Source organism: Aulostomus chinensis, chromosome 10, assembly GCF_037954235.1.
Source record: "Aulostomus chinensis isolate RoL2024-O1b breed Wild chromosome 10, RoL_Achi_v1.0, whole genome shotgun sequence".
Taxonomy (NCBI): domain Eukaryota; kingdom Metazoa; phylum Chordata; class Actinopteri; order Syngnathiformes; family Aulostomidae; genus Aulostomus; species Aulostomus chinensis.
In genome coordinates this window covers 11,415,314-11,440,660 of record NC_141329.1, presented here as the reverse complement: position 1 = coordinate 11,440,660, position 25,347 = coordinate 11,415,314, and the positions used below count along the sequence as shown (strand labels likewise).

Sequence of the window (25,347 nt, the reverse complement as noted above, 5' to 3'; positions counted from 1 at the left end):
TGGTCCAGAAAGCAAAGGGAATAATTGATCCTGCACTTTTTGGTGAATTTTAACTCATGCACTCAGGTCAGCACTATTATGTGCCAGTATAAAAATCAATCGCCACACAAATTCATTCATTCCTTCTGCTATCGAGGTACGAAATGCTGACGGTAGCCAACAGGTAGATACTTACTTACCTAACCAAAAGTCTGCACTACCATGTGTTTTTTTGTTTTCATTTTTTTCTTCATGGTATGGTTTTTGATGTTTTGCTAACATGTTAATCTGTGCACAGTCACTGGTTTGTTGATGTGAATGTTGATGTCTGTTGTTAGTGTACTTATTTATGCATTCACATGGATGAGATATATATCTAATATATATATATATACAGTATATATATATATATACAGTATATACAGTGTGTGTATATATATATATATATATATATATATATATATATATATATATATATATATATATATGTATATAAATTATTCTGAATCGGAATGAAAGTAATTCTGCAATTCAACAGAAAAATTATTTCGGTAGACAACGGATTTAGTGGATTAGTTGAGAACCTTCAACATGAAGATATTTGGCTTAGAACTTCTTCAATTACCCAAACAATTCCACTCAGGTTCTTTTAAAAAACATAGGGAGAATGCCATGAGTATATTGTCAATTATTTACCTCAACACTGTGTAGAAATATAGATGCTATATAGACAGGTTGGCAACTTTCATTTTAAAAATCCTCTGAAATCCATTTTTTTCTCATGTTGTCATAGAACTGAACCCTAAAGATTATTGAGGGGATAACATTGTATTCAGGAACAGTAATCTAATCATTGTGGATGAATAATCCCTTATATTGCCTGATTGGCAATGCTATAATAACTTGTCACCCAACACCAAAGCAATAACAACAGTCCCCCCCAGCCCCCACCCAGCTTGTGTCTCTTGAGCTGTAAACTAAACTTCACACTTGCAGCAACAGACTGCCTGGGTCCACCTGGCAGCACAGGATGCCAAACTGCTGATTGGCTGGCAAAGCAGCATGAGAGCAGCGAGCAACAGAACAGTCTGTTCTGACCTGTCTCTGTGTTTGGCAGGACATCATAAACAATCTCACTCTCTCTCTATGACTTACCCATTACGCTACTGTTGAGTCCTCTCTCCCACGTGAGTAGAAGGGACATTTGCTCACATACACTTATTGCATCTGTGTGTATGTGAGCGAGCAACCCAAAACAGGAAGAGAAACATTATTACTATTTATTACTAAAAACAGAGGGATGAAATCCTTCATCAGAGCTTGTTGAGCCAGTGTCTAGTGAACTGGCGCCAAGGATCAGCTCTCTCTCTCTCTGTCTCGCTCTCTCTCTCTTACACACACACACACACACACGCAGATTAAGATCCTCTTCCTGAGAAAAAAAGGTTGTGTTTCTGAGAAATAACTAGATCCTCTGATCCTATGAACTTGCCAACCGGCCCTTTAGCTGCATTTCATCTGTCAAAGCCTTGGAAGATGCACTCCCCACTCACCTGGATGATCGTGCTAAGATTCAGCACTGTGTAGACTCACAGAGGGAAAGACCACAAAGCAACAGGCTTCTTATGTAACAGCACGGCTCATCTTCACCCATCTCCACTGGTATGCATTTGTAAGCTTGGAAAAAAATTCTCCATCAAAGGTTAACTACTAGCTAACAACTGTGTTTACATCGTACTCCAGGCTGGATGCCTCTACACCTAGGTCTAATCCCAACACTCAACACACATGCTGACCCCATGTAATGACAACCGTTACTTGACATTTTTACAACAAATATCAAGTATATATCAAAATCAGACGTTCTGTTTTGATATTGATAGCATTATATACGCTATAATACATACAAATAAATAAAGGCTTCACATGTGTGAAGCTTTACACAGAATATCTGCTTCATAAAAGACTGAAAGCAACAATAAACTAAGAACGCACTCAGAGAGCACATACCTCTCCCGAGGCCAACTTTCATCCCCAGGTACTTTAGTGCTGAGGCCCTAATTAAAACTGCAAGTGGTGATAAGCCCCGCCACCCCTTCCCTTGTGTAGAGAGAGATGATAGTGAAACCTGATAATATTGTATTTTGCATGAGGGAGGACACTAATGCATGCAAATAGCACTCCTACATCCACTGGGTGACATTAGAGACCACACTCTGTATGAGGTTGCTTTATATCACATGAAGACAATACACTGCAATTTTGATTTAAATCAAATGAAGCTTGTTACATAAGCCTTATGTCCTGTAACCACATGCGGTTGCTATGACTATGACTTTAATGCACCTTGAAGATGTCTGAAGGTTGCAACTCTTATTAAATATATGAAGTTTGGAAAAGATCTCACCATGTGGAGTCCAGTTACAACTGTTACATGTTCTATGGTGAGATATCAAAATTGGCCACCTCGCCATGGTAACCCACAGAAATGAAAACTAACAGTCTCCACAGCAACCCATCACCCAGGTGCTAAGGTATTGTTGATGAAAGATGGTTGGAGGATAGGTAGGAGTACATCAAACTGAAAAAAACACTTCCTGTTGCCTATGGATGGTGCTATGACTAATCTGCTGCAAAATGTTAAGGACACCTCCTTAGCCCATACTTCATCCCTCCACCAAGTGTGGTAACTGCTGACATACAGAGAAATGTCAGCAACACTGACCCCCATGGAGGAGGTCCATCCATTTTCTATACTGCTTATCCATTAAAGGTTGCGGGGGGGCTGGAGCCTATCACAGCTGACTTCAAGCGAGAGGCGGGGTTCACCCTGGACAGGTCACCAGTCCATCGTAGGGACAACACATAGACAAACAACCATTAACACTCACAGCCACACCTACGGTCAGTTTAGAGTCACCAATTAACCTAGTGGGAGAAAGCCAGAGTACCCGGAGAGAACCCACACAGGTACAGGGAGAACATGCAGACTCCACACAGAAAGATCTCAGGCTTGAACTGGGGCTCACTCTTGTGCTGTTTTTCTGCTCCCTGGTAAATTAATGATTAATTTCAACATTAATTCTTGGTAATAGTGAACAATTTGTAGCATTAGAGCTGCTGCAGAAAGCACCCCTTAATCCTACAGCTGTCAGCGCTGGTGTGCTATGAGCCTGCTGTGCATATTGAGAGATAACCACAAACACACACCCTCCCGTAGGTGCATGCACACATTGCTCAGATGCACACAAACACACACCAGGAGGAAAACAGAACACGTTCCCTTCCCATGCTGGCTACAGTGGGGGGTTGGGGGGGGGGGGGGTAAAGGACAGATGATGAGCAATGACAGGACAGGACAGGACAGGAGGAGCAGGTGGATGGCAACAACAAAGCATCAAGCGTGCCAAGCTGCCCAGCCTGGCAAGCACTAAAGTGTATTCTAATGTGATTTTTCATTACATAACACAAGATGGCACATGCTCTGAAGCTTGGGAACACACACTCACACACACACTCACACACAATGGCAGCAGGAAGGCTCTAAAAGTCAATCCTCTTTTTCTCATATGATGACAAATGCGGCTGACAATTTGACATGTCACTTTAACATCTCTTTTACCAACAGCACAAAGCACCAAGACAATAAGACTGAAAACAACAACAGAAATAACAGACTAGGCTGATTTCCATACAATTTAGTTAATCTCTCACTTCTGATTCCAATTTCAATATTCTAATGACAGGGAGTTATATTATTTCCAAAGGCTAACTGCACGCTGCAGAGATGTCCTGCTAGCATATATTTGACAGACCTAAGAAAACAGTTTGTATTCATTTGCAAATACCCCACCATAATCATTTAAATGGGGTTTTCACTAAAATTGAGGAGATAAAAAAATATTAGCGTTCTAATATTAAAAATCATATTTTAATTGCTGATGAAAATCAAAATATTAACCGCTTTAGTTTTTTTTTTTCCTACTGTCTGTGAGCAAAAACAGATGGTAATTCTGTACATTGTGTACATTTGTCTGTACACTTGGTTGTGCCTACATGGAAAGTGCCGGTCCGTGATGGGTACTTCTTTACCTAGTTCCATTTAAGCTCACAATGGGACACATAAGAGCAGTAGTAGTGTAGCCTAAGACAAGGATTAAACGGCGGTTATGTAACCGGTGACCTGCTAGTGCGGGCCTACTGATCCTGGCACGGTGGAGGACAGCGGCTTAAGAGAGCGGCTTACCTCTGCCTCTAAATGACTCACTCCTGACATCATTTTCCATCACTATTTTAAACGCTGCCTCCAATTCTCGCTCGTTTTCTTCCAAACCAATCGCGAAACCAGCCTCTGTCACACAGTCAGCACCCGCTTCACAACCTTTGGTTGCTTAGAACCAACCGTGCTAGTATTCAGGTGCCACACAATAAACTGCTACTTTCGTGGTGAAATGCGGTTATTCAAAACAACCACTACTGAGTGTTACCGCTATTCTTATAACGATTTAATAGTGATATTTTTACGGACTGTGTCAGATAGAACAGATGTAACGGGGCGTCAGACTCACTCTTACCTTGGCTTGGTTAATCAGCAGCCCCACGAAAGTTGATACCAGCACCGAGCCGGACACGCTGCTTTTTCTCCGCATGTCTTGCTTCAGAAAGGGGAAAGCGGCTGCCGGTGGCTCCTCTGGTACGGTTACAGTGTAGGACTGCCGCATGCTTGGCATACCGGCGGAGGAATGAAGCCGACGAGCTGTGCGAGTCGTTCAGAGCCGAGCGCGCTGCTCCCGGCTGCTGGTGCTGGTGCTGGTGCTGGTCTGGAGTCTACGACTGGGAGGCAAACTGGATGCTTCACTCTGACAGCCTCTCAGTCTGCTATCATTCATTCAGGATGAACATAAATCACGCCGAATCCACCTCTAAATAACTCTGCTTACACTAACCTGTAATTATCATATGAATCCGACAGGTTACACGAAGTAAAATTTCGAAAAAAGATATGACACCAGAGCGACGTGTGTCATCCCTCGGAGGTGCACGAAATAGTCAGTAAAGATGGATAAATGTCTCACGTAATTGTGCTCGCATTCCGTTTTACAGCACTGGAGGTCCGCCCCTTGAGGCTGGGCTAAAGGTCTGCCTACAACAAACGTCACTGGCCGCCTCCAGCCGCGCTGCCTACGTCAGAGACCACCCCTCTCCTCCACGCTGCTGCTGCTGCTGCTGCAACAATCTGAGGCACTTGAGGTCCGAGCAGACACTAGTCATCTCTGCCGTCAGCATCATGACGGAAAACTACACATAATATATGCTACTGGTTAAGATTTATACAAGGCAGTAGGCGGTTTGTTACACAAAAAAACACAGCAAATGAAAGAATACTGCAATTTCAAGCTTTTCCACGTAACTGGTGTAAATAAAAAAAAAACAAATAAAATCCTGCAATCCGTTTATGCCAATTTCAAGGTCCAGTTATTGGGCATATATGGGGCCATCATGAATTCTATTATTTTCAAACCTGTTGTCACACACTATCTGTAAATACCTGAGTAATTAATGGGGAGCGATTTGATTGGAATTCCTTCTGTACTGATCAACATCACTGGCTGATTGTCCATGCTGAAGTTCAGTTCAATAAACCTGCTCGTTTTTCAAAATGTAATTGTTTTTGTGTCTGAGAATCTTTTCGAATCTTTGTTTCTTCTCCAAGAATAACTCTTGTGAATTGACGTGAAATGCTTGTTTATCTTCATCAAATAGTGGTGAACTGATATGATTTCTTTGTTGAGAAAAGCTTAGTACGGGTTGCTGGAAATGGGGTTGATAAAAGCTAAAATCCCATAACAATCACCTAAAAAAGGATAAATCACTAATCTTTATTTTGCTTCGGTACATTTTCATTCTTTCAGCTCCATAAACTAATACTTTATTTAAATTTTCAGCTCACTCTTAACACCTTTTTAAAGACACTACACTCCCCTGACACTCTTTTCTAAATGTTCTGCCTTTTAAAAAAAGGTATTCAGCTTTCTTCTCCTTTCAGTTTATTTCAGCTCCAGCTTTAAAGATTTTTTTTTTTTTTACATTTCAGCTTTTTTCAGCATTTACCTCATAAATATCGTGTTATTGTATTTTTTCTGCCCTCCTGATGACATGTCACGGTCATTTGGCACTGCATAACTTGTTGATTGCTTCTTTAACCTCTTGGAATGTAACATTTAGAACACACGAGCTGGATCAGTGTTCACCACCATGGTCAAATGACAAACAAGACTGAATGAAACTGACAGCGCCATGACACGTTGGGGAGATGTTGTTGCATCTCTTTCGGGGAAGGTGAGGTATATTTTGACAGTCCAAATCATGCCGCTGCTGTTCATGGAGAGGAACGTTCAGTTTAGGAATGACAGTTAGCGTCACCATGGGGTTCCCCCCACCAAAAGCCAAAGGGATTTCACATTGGCTTCTGGACTATCGTTGAAAATAAGTTGTATGGCAACAATGTTGTGACAAATGAACACCACTTTTATCCTTTTTAAAGCAAAAATGCAAATTTTAGACAATGCGCAAACTATGCTGCACACACTGACTTCGGCAACATATCATGCTATGTTCTGTGATGACATTTGCTGTTTCTTAAGCCACGTGTTAGCAACTGTTTTTTAAATTCACGAGTGAGGTCATTACTGATGGATACCTTAGGACAGAATATCTCATGCAAGTGTGAACTACAGATTTATTTCAGGCATTTAACCAAAAAACATTAAAAAAAACAAAACATTGACTTTGAGACGGGGCAGCAAAAATGTTAAAATGCTTTCTTGTTTCCAGGTTTGTAGGGTTCATTCCTTCAACACTGTATTATAACTCTAGTTGTGCAGTGTCAATATAACCTTGTATTTTTAGCTCAATTCCTTGCTGTCCACTATCGTAACACCATAGCAGAAATTAAACTAAACGTGCCATACAAACTGAAACTGCAGTCGTGTGTGTCCGGGGTAATTATAAATAAATTGGCCCAAAGCACTTTCCATTTCAACTCCTGTCCAGTCCTTGAGGGTCCGCAAGCAGAAAAGAGCAAACACACAAGGCTATAGACTTGACCAAATGTGAGGACTTTTAGCTTTTTCTAAGAAATAAGTTCAAGAGGATGCAGCATTGTCTTCTGATCTGATCTCACGATTGCTCAGGAGACTGCTGTATACCATTTTATGAAAGCCTTTTCTTTCATTTCCTTGAAATTATCAGTTACTGACCAAGTCAGTACAATGTGACTGAATGGGTTTACTGCAACTGAACTGATACGTAGGGCGAAAGAAGTGCAACATGTCCCCAGCAACAGTTTCATGACCCAGGCTCAGGCGTGTGTACACAACAAATAGCTAAGGAACACATTCCATCACCAGGCCAAATGTGTGTGTGTGTGTGTGTGTGTGTGTGTGTGTGTGTGTGTGTGTGTGTGTGCGTGCGTGAGAGAAAGAGAGAGAAAGAGAGAGAGAGAGAGAGAGAGAGAGAGAGAGAGAGAGTGTCTAAATCCCTCAGTTGGAAAACTACAATGTTGCAAGGGAGAGGAGTGTAACTGTTTGTATGCTGATGCTAAAGAGTTGAGGATCCCGCTCAAATGGGTCAAAAGCAGTCTCTGAGCAGCGGTGTTATCTAGGAGAAGTCAGAGGACAAGTACCAGGGGACAGCTTCTCTATTCCCTAAGCTAAATTAGGCTAAATAGGCTGACAGGCTCTTCTTTGACACACAATATTCATGTCTAATCACTGCGTACCACCCTTAGTCTACATTCCTACAAGGAACATAGTATTCTCACTAGCACTGATGCTACATTCTGTCATCATCTCAGTCCAAATATGCTGGAGTTCAGGAGGACATGTGGGAGGTTTCAAGAACAGAATGAAGTCTTCTGATATTTCAGAACTGGACATCCTATATCTTTGTCTTTTTCAGTCATTCAGCCCATGATACGTATACATTTTGATTTTACAAAATCATTTGAACTCATCCAGCTTTTGTCTAGTTTTCATCTTCACACATTTATACCCAAAATACCGATAATTGGAGTGCACAGATCAACAGCTTTTAAATTCTTACTGGATTCCAATACTTTTTTTCAGTTACACCAAAAAATCTGATGTTGATACTATTAGAGCTTTTTTCTTGAATCCTACTTTTTTCTTTTCAGCATTACATTTAAGGATACATCATGAGGCTATTGGAAAGGCTATTGAAGTGCATTCCAGAGCAATTTATGCAAATGTATGGATTGGTGATGACTCAAGTTACAGTCATGGTCCAGCACAAGTCAAGGAATGGATCAGTAACATCATTCCTACATCCGTTCAGTGAATTTAACCATCCAGTAAGTACTGGCACTATATTCCGATCTTCCTGAGCCTATATCCCATCTATGACATGACTCATTTCATTACTTATTCCATATGACGACAACTGAACCATCTCCATTACAACTAAAATGAAAAAAATTCCATCCAAACAGAAGGATTACTTATGTTGTCAAATGACTGAACAAGCACCAAGACTAAACTTCCACGTTCAGTATTTCCACTGTGGCAAGAAAAAAACCCCCAATAAAAACAAGTAAGACTGCTGGTGCTATTGGAACCATTATACAACTGTGTTGTGGAAGGAAGCTGACCCACATTGCAAAGCTCTTGATTTATTCCTCAGACTTCATCAATCCTCAATTATAGTTATGATCTTTGGATACTGACCAGAGAGGCTGAGATTTAGAAAAAAAAAAAAAAAACAAGAAAAAAAAACAACAACAACTGTTGGTTCGATTCACTGCACAAAAGTGTGTGACAGAATCTGTAGTTTGAGAGTGTCTCAGTGCTCAGGCACATAGGTGGTATGACACCTGTTCAAAAAGTACAAAGATGACGGTAAATAGTCATTTCTGTGGTGGAGTGTGTGGAGGAGTGACGATAGTTCTTCTGATTGCCTGATTGCCACTATGGTCCTGACCTGGATAAACATCTAGGAAATGGATGGATAGAAGGACAACAGGATACCATGAGACTATTAGCTCTGTCAAAATATTACGCCACGGTTTGAAATAAGGTCAATGTATTGACTGAGCAGGATCCATGGGATTGCAACAGTACTTGGCTGTTTTAGTGAAAACTTAAAATAGCCGTCCTGATAGTCACGCCACACACTGACCCACAAACCGCACCAATTAAGCAGACCCATAATAACTGCTTATAAAACAGAGCAACTAAAGTACTGGCCCTATTTGCAAAAACAAAGCAGCCATGCCAACTTGCACCGGCCTGTGTGTTTTCTTCCGGCTAAATCTGCCACGCCAAAGTGGTAAACAGAGTAAGGCAGCCTAAAAATATAACTGACTCAATAGAAATTCTAGACACAAAGCGAAGACGGGTCTACTTGGGGAAAAATCAAGACAGCTTTCACAGGCATGTCACCCTGACTTACAGTGTAGAGACTTATAGTGGGCGCTGGTGCCAAGGGTGGAAAGTGTGAATAAAAGGTTTGTGCCAACAAACACCTTGCTCTACATTCTAGGTGAAACACCACTGAATCTTTATTTTGGTTTCATTCGTAGTTCCTTAATCACAAATTTAATTCGGTTTTGCTACATGTTTCAGTCTTGCATTACTTAAAAGCTTTAGTGCATTACATCTCCATTCCTGTGCCAAAAGAGTTCACAAACTATTCATTAAGCTCATTGGAGCCAGATAAATCTCTCTGAATTTCACACTACATGGCGTGGGTGTATGAGCCATACTGCTCATGTCCTACGGGCAGATATGGTGTGCCCTCTTCTAACTTGAACATGGATAATCAATCTAATTGTGAGGTGACTTCCCAAATGTAATGAGAATCAAAAAGATCACATGTCCAGAACAATTTATCTTCTTATTTACAACCAAAACAGTAACAGCAGAGACAACTATTTCCGGTTAAACTTCCGCTAACTTGTAGATAAATATTTAAATTGTTCTCATGTTGTGTGATGCTCATAATAATTTATTTACCATATTTACAGCCAAAAAAGCAATTACAGAGTAGCCTTCAGCTGAGCCTTCGAAGTAAAGTTCCCCGATATGGCTTTGAAAAAAAGATTTAAATTCTGGATGACAGTGTCAACACAGAAATAAAGCCATTTAGTGGTTACATCATGAGAATTTTTCCCTGAAATCTGATTTACAGGTCACCAAAACAACTTCTGCACACCTGAATATGCCTTTTGACAGGTCTGTGGGTGGTGAAGACATTAAAAAGGAAAACCACCCACTGTCTCCACCGGCATATTAGAGATATTTAATAAACACAAATACCACTTTTCATTCAGATAAGTACCTGGAGAAGGTCTTTGGCCATAAGTGGAGACAGTGTGCTGATGTTTTTCCCTTTTTGAAACGTGATTTAGAAATTTGAACATTCAATGTACTTGACAACAAGCACGATAATGACACAAGACATAACTTGAAGAGGACCACGAGGCATCAACAGCTGCTGTTTTTTGAGTTCTGAGGTATTATCAAGAATGTGTTCAGCTTGCTATGCCAAAGCTATTTTGAATTCTTGTGTTTATATTATTGGTAAAACTCACGACAGTCCGTTTTCCCATTCACAAAGAAACTCTTGATCATGTTATATCAGGTGTGTCTTTTGCTTCTATCTAGTAAGGCATAAGAAGAATAAGACAATACTTTAGGATAACCAAATAAAATCCAAAACTGCTGATATCAATGGGAATTTCTGATTCGAGCTCTACCACGAATTTAAATATTTTACACATGCATAAAACCAGAAACTGATCGTTCTGCAAATTTTGAAAAATGAGGAAGCTGAAAACAAAGTCTGATGTTCACAAAAAGCTACAGTCCTAATATATTCCACTATCTCCAGTCACCGCTGTTCTCAGAGAGTCAAGAACCAGAATCTTTAAAGAAATGGTATCATTTACTCTGCGAATGAATATCAAATGGCCCCAAGCTTATTCTAATTCCAATTCCAGCATGTTATTTGGACTTTTACTCCTTGCAGGACATTGATATCATGAGTCTACATTATGCCAAGGGAAAGGCTGAGGGAGCAATGTCCTTTTTTTGTGTTTCCACACTGTGCACTGCTCTTTTCTCACACTGAATACTGGTCAGGAACCAATAAGGAGAGAAGAGTTGGTAATGGCATCAGTATTGATCCAATTTTCTAAATTCCAATTAACACACAACACTGTACATGTGTTTAGTTTATTTTACTTTAGTTTTCAGTCTAGTTTTTACAAATATATAAAAAAAAAAATATATATATATATATATATATATATATATATATATATATATATATATATGAATTATATAAGCACATGTGAGGGTGTGGAATCCTTAAGGTCAAAATAAAAACATATTAATTATTTTCATGTTCATACATAAAAATATTTGTGGAATTAGAGGTAAAGAAGTGGGAAAGAAAATACATACACGGCATGTGAACAATTTTAGCTTACAGAGTAAGGCAATACAAATGATGAGCGAGGAATTGATTGGTTGATTAACTTATTAGTGGTTGGTTGATTAGTATTGATCAGTATTTGGCAAAGCTTGAAGGATTTGGGGAACTGGTCTCAAAATGTTAGCATTTCTTTTCCTCTGTTGTATGAGGGAGAGAATAAAATCTAAATATCTGTGAGATTCAAGATTTGGCATGAAAAAAAATGATGAAAACTACTGTATGTGTAATCGATTTATTTGTGCTAATTATGTACTGCAGGCAAAAAAAACCTGAAAGAAATCTTCTCTGACTGTCTTATATGCTTTAATGTCTTGTTATTCTATGAATGTCGTCATAACAAATGTTTTCTCCTCCCTGGTCATCATACTGAATGCCAGTAAAATACAACACAGCTAAACCTAATACGGCACGATGAGAGGTCACGGCTGTCGTAGTGATGCGCATCACTCATGACATCATTCCTGACATTTTCGGCCAAATGCGTTGGTCAGCACACATCACAGCACCCCCCCCCCCCCCCACACACACACACACACACACTAACACACTAAACTAAACTAGCCAAGCAATAAACATGACACTGTAGCATCACCATCATATGACTTCTCGATGAGACTTTATGATGCATACAGTACACATGCAGGGCGCCACACCCCATTGTGTTTGGTAATACTGCAAGTACAAATGTGCTGAGAGAGATATTTTCAGGTGAGGGATACTACTCAGAACATAATGGGACAAGTCTACTTCCACACCATCACATGTAAGTCAAATATCAGGATCATTAGAGCAACGAAACAAATAAAATCCATCCAAATATTAGCTGTCTTTTTGCAGGATGGTAGAACTTAGGTTGACGAACAACTGATTAGAGTTTGGTCCAGTTCTAATCACACCATCCTGCTTTAGCAGGAATGCGCTCTCTGAGTGCCTTCTAATTTGTGTTTGCCTGCCATTAAGATGATAGAAAAATGGAATCCCCGACTGTTTTACCAGGGGTGGCCCAGGGAAGACCCCTGTTGGTTTAGATTCTGATTACAAGATAGAGGAATATTTTTTGACATTGCAAGATGGAACATTCTTTGACATTTTTATGGATTTCATTCACCATCAACCATTTTCCCACTATTTCTGGACGCACGTTTAGGCATATAGGAACTTGCCGCTATGTCAGTGCCCCATCTTGGGGGAATGGGGTGATTAAATTTGCCTGGAGATGATTGACGCCTAAAATCTGTACCATTGAGACGGCACATAATGTCTCATTGTTATACGTTGCAGCTTATAAAATGGTACATCATTTCATTAGTGTCTGCAAACGACAAATTAGTCTTTTTTAGCATGATATTTAATTCTATTTCTTTACAAGCCCTTTCTTGGTCACAAGGCCAGACAGCTGTTGTTGTGAAACAAACCTTGTCATATACTACAGTTTGAGATACTGTACTGTCAAACATGCATAGTTTTTGTATTCTAGCTTGCATTTAACAATTTTGAGCAAACTTTTAAAATGACCAACATGCACACATACAGAATAACATAAGCAAGGCCTTTAAGATAATGATGGGTTTTTGAATTGAATGTAGTTTTTTTTTGTGGACAAACAGTACGGTTGCTTTGCTGGAGGTACTGAAACCAAACTCCTAAGAGTCAAAGACCCAATATGCCCTAACTTTGTGTATGTGTTTGTCAGAAGAAATAAAAGAAAGTTGTTTATTGCTGTTTGGTGGAGATCAGGAATTTTACAGTGGCATTTGGAAGATTTAACTGTTGAATTTGCTTTCATCTACTGCAAGTAGCTGAAAACCCTACGAGCGTGCTGAACTCTTGAGTTATATTTGAATGGTGGTTGCCAGACTTTTTTAAATCCTGTTCCCCTGAAAAGTTCACTCATCACCAAATGTGTACCCACTCTATCTCCACAGATGGCGTTAGCACCCCCAGTGTCTAAACTATAACACTACAAATTCTAGCTCTGTGAAACATGGAGTAGATGGCTTCAAAAGTAGGAATGCTGTCTTCAACTGTTGTAATGCAATTTATCCTTATTTATCCTATAAGTTGGGCAAATCCCAATCAAGAGTTTGTGAATTACTGAGGATACAGCTGGATAAAAGAGATGTAGTTAAACGGGATGATACAAGTCCGAGTTTGTAAACGGACATTTTTGTTAGCCATCACTTGCCATTAGCTTCGAGCCAAATATACATAGCTGGTTCTTCCTGCAATCTGGAATCACAAATAAGTGATGCAACAGTGAAAAAAACATCTTTGTGAGCCGGGTACTCCGGCTTCTTCCCACCGTCTAAAGACATCAAGAGAGGACGAGGCTGATTGATACTCTAAATTGACCGTAGGTGTGACTGTGAGTGTGAATGGTTGTCTGTCTCTATGTGTTGGCCCTGCGATGGACTGGTGACCTGTCCAGGGTGAACCCTGCCTCTCACCCATAGATGCTGGGATAGGCTCCAGCCCCCCCGCGACCCTTGACAGGATAAGCGGAAGAAAATGATGGATGGATGGAAAATACACCTTCTGTAACTGTAACAGGCTGTAATGTCAGCAATGGTTGATGATGGACAGAAATGTGGGTGAAGTATCACTTTACGCAAATACTGACAGTTGTACTGTAATAATCACTGAGCTGCACCTTGATAATTTAAAACAAAAAAATTCATGTAATTCTGTTTTAAATTCACTGAAAGCCCAGTCAGATCAGACGTTATTACAAAACTCCCTCGGCCCTCCTGCCCTCCTGCCCCTCTCCCTCTCTCATTCATGTAAGTGGTTATCAGGACTAATCCAGAAGGGAAGTGGGTCAGTTGTGCTTTGTGCCCTGCATCGGGGAAGTTCAGGTCATTAATACTGAGATCTGAGATGAACCAAGCTCATCTTTGCCCAGCAGCTCCTTAAGACGTGTAAGGTAGCTAATTGCTGGGTTGAGGGACATTATGTGTCCACAGTTAAGAGCTCATTTGAAAAATAATGATGGATCTACTTACATACACTGAAATAATGACCTCCAGTTTGCATACTACTGATCTGTGTGCTCTTATTACAAAGAAGGGACATGTTGAAGGTATGTTGAAGTGTAATGTGATTGTTTTATTTCTGCACAGGACTTCGTGTGAAAATTATTTAAACAATAGTGCCCCCATTTGGTTAAAAATGGTATTACTAGTAGCTCCAGAGCATCGTGGGGTCTTACCATGTGTGAAATGAATGAAATAAGTTAGCTTTTACAGGGGTGACTGCAGCTATACAGTAATTGCACTCAGCCTCTGGTTATTGATCATCTTGTGACTGTGCATTTCTAATTACAGCTGCACAGATCAAGCCAGTATGTGCAATAACAGCAGACACTCTCTTACCGTGGATTCCCTGGTGGGAGAGTTAGATAGCCCATTACTGCTTGGCTCCCACATTGAAGAGTTTAATGCTCTGCTGCTGCTGCTGTTGAAGGCCTCCTTGGCAGAGCTCCGTGAGAGGGCCTCCTGAGTAGAGCTCCGTGAAAGGCCTGAGTAGCCCTGGCGGGAGTTAGTGCCATACGAGTCGGCAATATCACTGGTCCGACTGCGGTAGCTCCGTAGGGTGCTGGATGAAGAAGGTGGGGTAGAGGAAGAGGAGGAGACATCATTGAGACCCAGTGAAGCCAGGTCCCTGCTTAAGTCACTCTGGGATACGGATTTTCGCCGACTCAGCGAGATACTGGAGGCCACCGGTGAAGAGGGGAGGTAGCTGGATTGGGCCGAAGAGTAGGAACTGTAGCCAGTGTAGGTGGACCCCCCACTAAGCCCCGACCCTGTGTAGCTCTTGATGGGAGTTCGGCTGAGGCTTTCACTGCGGCGACTGCTGCTGCTTCCAAGGATATCAGTGCGTGGGATTGTTCGGCCCCGGTCGCGGTCAGGGTCTGAGGAGGTGCTGTAGTTACGGCTGCGTGAGCCGCTCAGATAGCTGGAGGAGGAGTAACCTGAGGTGGAGCCAGAGGAGGATGTGGGGGACTTGTAGGAGGAAAGCCTGTCCCGGTCACTGTAGGAGCTAAGGCTGGGGGTTAGGGAGGAGCTGTAGGAGCTGTAGTGGCTGGTGTAGGAGGAGCCAGCGTAACGCTTGGCGGTGGAGGAGACGTGGGACATGTTGCTGCTGCTGCTGCTGGTTTCTCAGCCACAGGAAAGGACAGCCTCTGGAAGACTGCATCGACTGCAGCCAGAGAAAAAAGACACAAACTTCGGATTAATACATCAGCTCAAATGAAATAGTAGACTACAGCAAAAACCTAGGCAGCAGTACATCTCTCTTTGCATCACTAACCATTTATCTGTTTCAGAGATACACACTGATGCATGAATGTACATGACTGTAATATTGTCATGGAAATATACCAGATTTCCGGTGTAACACATTAAAAAATACAAACTCTCTTTTTCAATAATATTCTCACTCTGGGTTTGAGCCTGAGCTTGAGCATGGGATCTTTCTGTGTATATTTATTTTGTATATTGTTCTGTAGGCGATGACAGTGGTGCAGTGGTAAGCACAGCAAGAAGGTTCTGGGTTCGAGTCCCGGCTCAGGCACGGGGTCTTTCTGTGTGAGTCTCCATGTTCTCTCTGTTCCTGCGTGGGTTCTCTCTGGTACTCCAGCTTCCTCCCACAGTCCAAAGACATCAAGAGGGGATGAGGCTGATTGATACTCTAAATTGACTGTAGATGTGACTGTGAGTGTGAATGGTTGTCTGTCTCTATGTGTTGACCCTGAGATGGACTGGCAACCTGTCCAGGGTGAACCCTGCCTTTCACCCAAAGGCTGCTGGGATAGGCTCCATTCCCCCCCACCCACCCACACACACACACACACACACACACACACACACACACCTACCCACCCCTTGTTTAATGAGTTCTTTCATCAAATTTGGTGCCTGAGTTCAGAGGACAAGGCCACTGTGATACAAAACTTCTTACCAGTACCAATCAGTACCATGAAAAGCTATATGAAATACATATCAACACATTGGTATGCTTGAACTAATGATATATTCTATGATCAATTTGGTTATCAATAATATTCATTCACTATTTTCAGGTCATTGTGCTTTGACTCATTTTATTTAACCTATTTTTTACTTTTTTACTTCACATCTCTGTCAGTTTGGGTTATTTTGCCTAAACCTGTCTGAACAGTCACAGGGATGGTGAATTGGCTAAATTCAGAGGATTAAAGTATGATGCATCTTTATTACCTCTGCCAAGAACATCATTTGATTACCAGTGTTGGTTTCTCTGTTAGCAGGATGACTCAAAAAGTTTCATGCCTCTGATAATATTGTGTCATGACTGTGCCTATGTACTGCAGGGCCTAATCGTAACCAATAAGATGAAAGCCTCATGCCTGCCTTAGCACTGCTGGTTACCCCCGTCTGTGGTTCATCAAGCAAAGCAGGCTGCTGTATGATGAACCCACATCACACAGCCGTGAGTAGCATGACACAGCCGAGACAGATCTGTAGTGACACATTAGCACTAGCTACAGTAGCATGCTCACTGGTGCTCCACTTAGACATGATCTAATGCTCGAGAAAGGCAAAGTATCTTCAACTCCATGTCCTAAAATCAAGGTAATAAACAACCACAAGAAATAGAATCTTCTCAAACTGCAAATTCGCTCTGTTGCGGGGAGCCAGATCACTCCTCCTCCATCTCTCGGTATAGTATATGTTTCTCACGGCTATAATGGGACAGTCCAGCCGGTCGTTGGAGGTAAGACAAACCAGGCAGCACAGCGTGTTCCTGTTGTGGTCGACTCAGAGAGAAAGAGAGAGGCTCTTGTTCACATGCACAGCAGCATCTGAATAAATAAACGTATCTGGTGTTGCTGATCCGTGTTGAGTTCAGTGTGGGAGGCTCCTATTTCTTCATCTGCATCCATGTGTCTTACTGGCCTTACCCCATTCTCCCTCTCTCTCTCTCTCCCTCTCTCTTGGCAGCCTGCCTACTCTCTGAGTGCACCTACTTTTTCCAGAGTTACCTCCCCTCCCTCTGGGTCTCTAGCGGTTTCTCCCTCTGCCTCTTCCTCTCTCTCTCTCTCTGTGTGACCACGGGTTTATCAATAATTCAATATATAGATCTGAAGTAGGCAGACAGGCAGTGTACTGGAGACAAGCCAACACATACTGCTGGCCAGAACACACACACACACTCACACACACACACACACACACACACACACACACACACACACACACACACACACACACACACACGCATAAGCAGGCCAGGCAGTGTTTGTTGGCCACTGGGCTGGGGAGTGCACACTAACCAAGAAGGCTGACAGGCAACTGTGAAATGCTGACACTGTGTTACTGACACTCCACAGTTTTCGGATGGGATGAATCCTGGATCTGGATTCACTCTCCATCCCCTAGTCTTGTCACTTATCAGGGATAAGGGAAATCATGGTGGGAAACCAGGCCAGAAATTAAGTGGAACAAAAGAAACAGTCACTAAAAACACTTGTTTGTAGTTACATACTCTATTACATGGTATGAAGCCTTAATCAATAACTTTCTGCACTGTAGCGCCACTCACTGGTGAACAACAGAGCCATAATCAGAGCTATGTTGTCAGAGACATGCTGGTATGCTGGTTTTACCGTACACCATGGAGAAACACTGACAGTAAGTAACAATAGGCCATTATCACCAGTGAGTGCCATAAACACAGCACACCTCTCTTGTCTTTATCACTCACTATCATTATGAACCGCAAGTAAACAGAGAGTCTGGCTGCTTGTTCTATCTTCAAATGCTAACATTGGTCTAGGTGACCTACTTATGTGTGAAGACTTGCATATCATTCATCAGACTTAAAATTTGGCACTAAATTTCCTCTGGGCACCGGCAACATGGCCGCCACATCTGATGTCAATCGTGGGAGGTGGTTGAGATACGACACATTTGTACATGCATACTGCATGTACATAGATTTATTACTTTTGATAATGTAGATAGCAACTAACTTGAATACTTGAATAGACTGCAGAATCGACACAAAAAAAAAAACAATAGTTGCTTAAGCATCAGTCATCAGACTTAACTATAACTATAACTGTCAGAAACAGTGTCATTACATTGCAAATGACTGATGATGTGATTTTGTAACTTTAGACGATATTAGTCAGTGACTGGCTGAGATTTTATGATCAGATTTCTTCAAATACATCTTCCAAAGAGGCCGTAAATATCAAGTATGAAATTGTATTATGTACCTAAAGGCTTCAGAATTCAGATTTGCTGATTCAATGACATGGAAATAAATCAAAACTACATTCTATGAATGAAGCACCCTGTCTTGTTGAATTTTTGACTGATATAATTTGAAAATCAATCAAGGCAAAACTACATTATCTGGCTTAGACCATCCAGAATACAAGTGGAATCTTTGCAACGGTTCATTGGTTACAGTCCTGACACAAGAGTATCTTGAAGTTGCGGACGTAACTGTGGAGCCACAAGGTGTGTGTTTTGTGAATAGACTGTGGGAAAAATGTATAAACACACCTTTTTCATTGATGTACTGTACAATCACAATTCATGAACAACAGATCATTTCTTATCAAATCTGTGGCTTTTGTGTAATCTAGTTTGGGGTCTGTACCATTTTTGAAAAAAGAAACCCTCCAGAGACTGCACTACCTTGGCCTTGGTTGAATCTTAACTGCCTGACCTATGCATCTCTCTGTATTCCAGGGCAGCTGAGTGAAACAAGTGCAAGCGAGTCTGGTAGGCGAGCTGCTGAGAGTTAAGTGCAAATAACAAGTCATACTCGTGGGAGTAACAGTACACAGCATGGACACACAGGGTGGATAAGATGATCGCGAACTATGGATTTCACTTCTGAGAGGAGATGTCTCCACGGAAACAACAAAACATGCACGCAGGCATGCGCCGTGCTCACAATGACACACACACATACACACTCTGGCTACTCTGCATTTTCAGCCTCCCCTGAGGTTGCGCTAACCAGTAGTTACCATAGCTACCATAGCAACAAGTTGCATTTTGTGTGCTTGCTCCCAACACAGGACTTCAAAGCAGCAGCAAGGTATATTCCATTGCTAATTTACACTTGTGTGCTGGAGGCTGCACAAACACTGTATTCCTCTCCTTCCTTACAAAACCAGCCAAGAAATGAAAAACATCTAATGAGCCTCTGCACTGCTGGGGAATCATAAGCTGAATCTAAATTTAATTAGGCTGATGAAAACAGAATTTTAAAGTATGGCTACTACAATGAATGAGTTGGTTGGTCTACTAATTTAACACCCAGAAAGCTGTCAACAGAGTGGCAGAAGTGATTGGAGTTGAGTGGACAGCAGTTTTTAGCCAGTGACTGTTGGGAGTCATTGGCAAAGAGCTGCACAGATGAGGTTTCACTTACTGGGCATGTGTCAGAAAACCAAGTTAAAACTTTTGAGAACATCGCTTTCACTTCCGAGAACTGAATTCAAGAACACATTCAGAGAGCGCATACCTCTGCCAAGGCAACATGGCTTCAAACTGGGATCCACATCCAGATCGATTCAAAAATTGGATTCTTTGTTCCTCATCCTAAGATCTATCACCCTGTTCCAAATATCAGCAAAATTCATCCACAGCTCTTACATGGAAAATCTTGAAAGTTAACATGCTAATGATGAGAAATGTCAGCTTCTGAAAGCCTGTATGCTGTATATTTCAAGGCTTGCCAAAGACTCAACAATAAATCCTCTTGTCGATGAGAACTGAGTCCATTTGCTTACTGAAATGTGCAGCATCTGTTGAGAATCCATCATTGTAATGAGTCACAGCTCTTACAGTACATATTGTGTTCCCAGGTCTCCTGCTGGCTTAATAGAGAGCTGCATCTCAAGTGTGAGTGAGAGTGTGTGTGTGTGGGCCTGTGCGTGCATGAGACAATGCGGAATGCCACTCCTGCCGCGACATTTCCTGAATGTAACATCAGTATGGAGGCTCTAAGGGTGATATGGCCTGAGACTGTGCATGTGTGTCAAAGCTCTCTATGATAGCAAATGGTTAATCTCTGCTGGTCTTATTCTCCGCTACGTCAGCGCTGTTTTGTGGCATTTTATTGACATGTGATCATAGAAACAAGCACAGAAGACACATGCGGTTAACATGCAACAAGTAGCTTCAAAATTTACTCCCCAGCATAAACTAACAATAAGTGTCTGTGATGTATTAACTGCTACTATTTTAACTTAGTCAGTAGAATCAGGGTTCAATGATAAGGACTGTGTGATTGCCCAAGGGAAGTAAAATTCAACATTCGGTGAGTAAATCTAGCGACTCAGGTTGGCCAAAAAGAAATGACGTTTTTTTTGTTTGTTCTTTTTTACATGATGAATGTAGCTGAGGAGCTGGCAATCGCGCTCCCTCGTCACCACTGTAGGCTGCTTGTGCATAATTTGAATTAGTCACTTCGAAAAGATTGACGGTGGTTCAAGACAATGTTTCTGAGTTGAGGGGCATGTCAATTATCCTGGAACCATTGGTTGGCATTAAAGGGCGGGAGGGTACAACTCTCACAGTTTGCCGCAACCTGTGCAAGTATGAGGATGTTGAAGACCACGGCGTCAGATATCATTTTAGGAGATTGATGTAGCTTCAGAGCAAAGGCGAAAAGTTGTTTTCACAGTTGTCCTGGTGGTAGTTCATTGACAAGGATGAAGCTGAGTGAGATCATACACCAAATTAGAATAATGTTAATTCAATATTCAAGTCTGAATCCTCTGCACAAGGAAATGTAATGTCAAATTTTATGCAAGTTACTTGTGCGCTGTGAAAGACTTTAATCAAAGAGTATTAGACAAGTATTTGTTAAGAGCAGTTTTATCTTAACAAATGTGTGGAGAGGGATCTTTAATGTCGAACAGTGATATTACAATTAAAACCAGTTTAGATCAAAACGTTAGTCTGCTTCAGTGGCTTCTTCTTTTCCTGATATTTTGGTCTAAACTGACCAGGGTGCATAAAATCATGTCCATGGTCACCTTAAAAATACACTTATATCCATCCATTGATCATTACGAAACCTTTTCAGTCAAATTACCATAAAATAATTCCTTTTAAGCATTTGAATCGGATTTCCAGTCTTCAAAATTCCATTCCATTAATTCCATTAATATGTTGCAGACAATACAAAGACATGTTGGTACATTTATACAGCGGTGCAGGAAATTAACGTGAACTTCCTGTGATTTATGTCTTTCTAACAAATAAATCCTTCACTTCAATATGAACCATCACAACTGTAGCAGAACAAACGACCACTTGCTACCCAGTTAAAAAAAGTCATGGTGGTTCTTTCAGGGAATAATGTTAGCAATCCACATGGCACCTATTGCCAGAAGTCTGAGCTGTCCTGGGTTTGGCTCGTTGCTACAGGCAGCTATATATATACCCTGAAATGTGAGCAGATAAGACACTGCTGATGTCTGTGAAGGCCACACTGACGCCTCTCTCTGCCCTCCCCTTTCAGCCCATTACAACCAGCTGCAACACTGCTTCATATTAAACCAGACATGACAATAATTTGGATCTAATCAAGCCTCTCCTAGCAACAGCTTCGACTTTTCTGTCTTTACAGATTGATACAAAGAGTAAATTAAATAAGAAGAATGCAGAGGAATAATTCAAAAATTCAAAATTCAAATCAAGATGTTAAGTTGAAGATAACCATATTCTTAATGTACTCTACACAATAAATTAAAGAATCCCACTAAAGAGAAAAGCGTATTTTCCATTCATATACACTCTCATTTTATGAAATGTCCTCTCCAAAACATCTTCTCAACACAACTAGGTTTCCAAGATATAAAAAGCTAATTATCAATTATCCTTACCACCATCTGTAGGTTCCATAACCCCAGCCATGACCTGATGGAGGACTGATGCTGCAGGCTGTAATGATTGATGCTGCCCCCTCTGCAGCTGACTGGTATAACGCTTCATTCACTGAGCTAATCATTTGGACAATTTGACACTGTTATCATATCAATCTCTGCCATTGCACCAGTGATGCTGAGAGATGTCTGACTTGGATGCCCAGATGAAGCTTGAAGCACCTTGTGGTTTAAATGGGTAAAATTAATACATCCGATGTCAAAGCTGTCGCTCACACTGAAAAAAAAAACCATCAGAAATTGATCAGACAGCTTCCTCAGTGTTTCAGCATCATTTTTGCTCAGCGGGTTTGTTCACTGCCACCTCTCTCATCTACATTTTGAATTCTAGTCAGTATCCAGGTGACCACAGATAAAACGCCACATACTGATGCTATTTTGTATCTGCTGAATGTGTAAATCAGGAACTGTTTGAAATAAATTCTGCATAACTTAACAAGGTGATATAAATTTGTGTTGTGTATGACACTTGTGCAGCCTGCAAAAAAAAGAAGTACAAAATAAAAATTCCATTTAAAACACTTATTCAATGATTTATGTAGTCATGAAAAAAGGGAAGTCACTGAAATTTGTTCAAAAAATAATTAAAATTGACTTGGAAAATTCCACTTTGGTTAATATTGATTTACTTGAATCCATCCATCCATCCATCCATCCATCCATTTTTTTTCCGCTTATCCTGATTAAGGGTCTTGGGAGGCTGGAGCCTATACCAGCAGCCTTCAGGCGTGAGGTGGGGTTCACCCTGGACAGGTCACCAGTCCATCACAGGACCAACACATAGAGACAAACAACCATTCACACTCACAGTCACACCTACAGTCAATTTAGAGTATCAGTCAGTACTTTAACATTTGTTTATGTTATATAATACTCTATAGCGTGTAGGAAATTGGTCATTATTTAATATCCTGAATCAGTGTTGGTCCAACGACCAATTTACACTGGCCTAGTTTTTCTCAAGGTTCTTTTTCTGAACAAACAATGAAAACAAAACAATGGAGAAATTACGATTCACAGACATTTCCAAATGATTTGGAAATAAAGAAAAACACGACAACTTTAAATTCTCCATGTTTACATGTGTTATATAAACTTGTTTAACACAGATAATATCCACAGTAACCGCTGATTATATCCGTTTTAAACTATTAGCAAACCTAAAGAAATACAACAATATCGTGCATCCCTGGGTCTTCTCAGCTTAGTCTAATTTGTAAACAGATGTCTCAGCACTGAATAGATTCATTGAAATGTCACTTAAATGCATGGAAAGGTCATGGAAATGAACATTTGATCGATGGATCCTGAGCAAACTGAGATGTAGGTTGTAAGGAGGTGTATTTGCCTCATTGACTTGAGACCTGGTGTTAGCCGGTTGATGGCTTTGCTCCTCATAGAGAGTTGGCAATAATGAGCTATCGGAACAAGGACATTTCTGATTTAAACCATATGGGTATATGTTTTATTTTCTCTGAGAAAACTGCTTCACATCCCCCTTTTGTTTGCTGTTTTCTTCAATTCTGTGATATTTGAATCATGAAAACTTTTCGTGCTGTAAGCTGCTTTTAGAACATGTAATCAGTGTCACAGTCTAAATCTCTACATGGAAGGACCACTTAGAGGTTCTCAGCCATGCTATCTGTGGTATAAAAGTCTAACATGACACGCAGCAACAGGAATGCATCAGAAACAACATGTACTCTGGGAGTTCTCTCGCGATCAGCTGGCACTGTGCGCGTGAGTCTAAAAGCATGTGTGTGATGTTGTTACCTGCTGTATTTGCAGTGGTGTGTCAGTCTCCATAGAATGTGATACAACTCATCCTACTCTCGCTAGCCGTCGGTGTTCACACACTCACATCAGCTTTGTGCGACCTGATCACTCCTAAGGAAACACAAGAATGCTACATGTCATTCATTTGTAATAACAACATGGAGAAAACTTCCAGATGGTAGGATTGTCAGCTCACAGCTTTCAGTTCAGTCCCTCACAGGTTTCATTTCTAAGCAGGCGACCTCAACAGGAATGAATGTACAAGCCACACATTCTACAGCTGCGAAAGACTGATGATGTCTACTCTAAGCTTGTATGATCAAATCCAGAATGGCAACTATTGAGCTTGGGTGAAAGGAAAGCTGAGAGGCTGACTCCATCTTTGAGTACATCATGTCACATGTCACCATCACAACAAGCTTATACACGCAATTTAACTTTCACTATCCAATGCAAAGTCCCCACACATCAATTAGCAATACTAATAATAATATTCAGCTCTACGACGTATGCAAGAAAGATCCAGAACTTTTTGAAATATCATTCGCTATCGTCAATCGTCATCTTGTCGGGTTGATGGAGTCTAGCTGAGCAACTGGTCAAAACCATCACCCGATCAGCGGATACCTACAAGAAGAGGAGTGGTGGTTAAGGTGCTATATCAGAAGCTCACCCTTGTTCTGAACGTTCAGGCCAGTGGACAGAAAGCGATGGGGTGCTGCTCGGGAGGCTGTTGCCCCAGAGTGTGAGTGGATAGTATGAGCACAGCCATCCAGAATGCCACAGATCAAGTTACAGAGCTGGTAAATATAGCAGACACCTATGACCTCTACAGGTCACTTAACACTCAGTGGCATTCCAATTTGCTCTAAAAGGACTAGCATCCTGTCTTTTTATAAGCTAAAGTACGTAAACAGAAAGTCCAGCACAATGCTAATATATACAGTGTATATATATGTATATATGTGTGTGTGTGTGTATATATATATATATATATATATATATATATATATATATATATATATATATATATATATATATATATATACATATATATATATAATGGTAAGTTTACTTTAACAGTGAGAGACAGAATATCTAAAAGAAATTCCAGAAAATCA

At 40.9% G+C, this 25,347-nt stretch overlaps 1 protein-coding gene across 2 annotated transcripts in view; it reads right to left on the bottom strand.

Moving 5' to 3' along the window:
• usp2a (ubiquitin specific peptidase 2a) overlaps nt 1-25,347 on the bottom strand; it is a 45,855-nt gene that overhangs the window by 17,285 nt on the left and 3,223 nt on the right. For both annotated transcript variants that reach the window (XM_086216027.1, XM_086216026.1), the window contains exons 2-3: nt 24,224-24,337; nt 14,865-15,690 (exon numbers count right to left, since the gene is read on the bottom strand). In XM_086216027.1, the coding sequence (XP_086072153.1) occupies nt 14,865-15,626 (762 nt within the window). In that variant the 5' untranslated portion in view covers nt 15,627-15,690; nt 24,224-24,337. The remainder of the gene's footprint in view (nt 1-14,864; nt 15,691-24,223; nt 24,338-25,347) is intronic.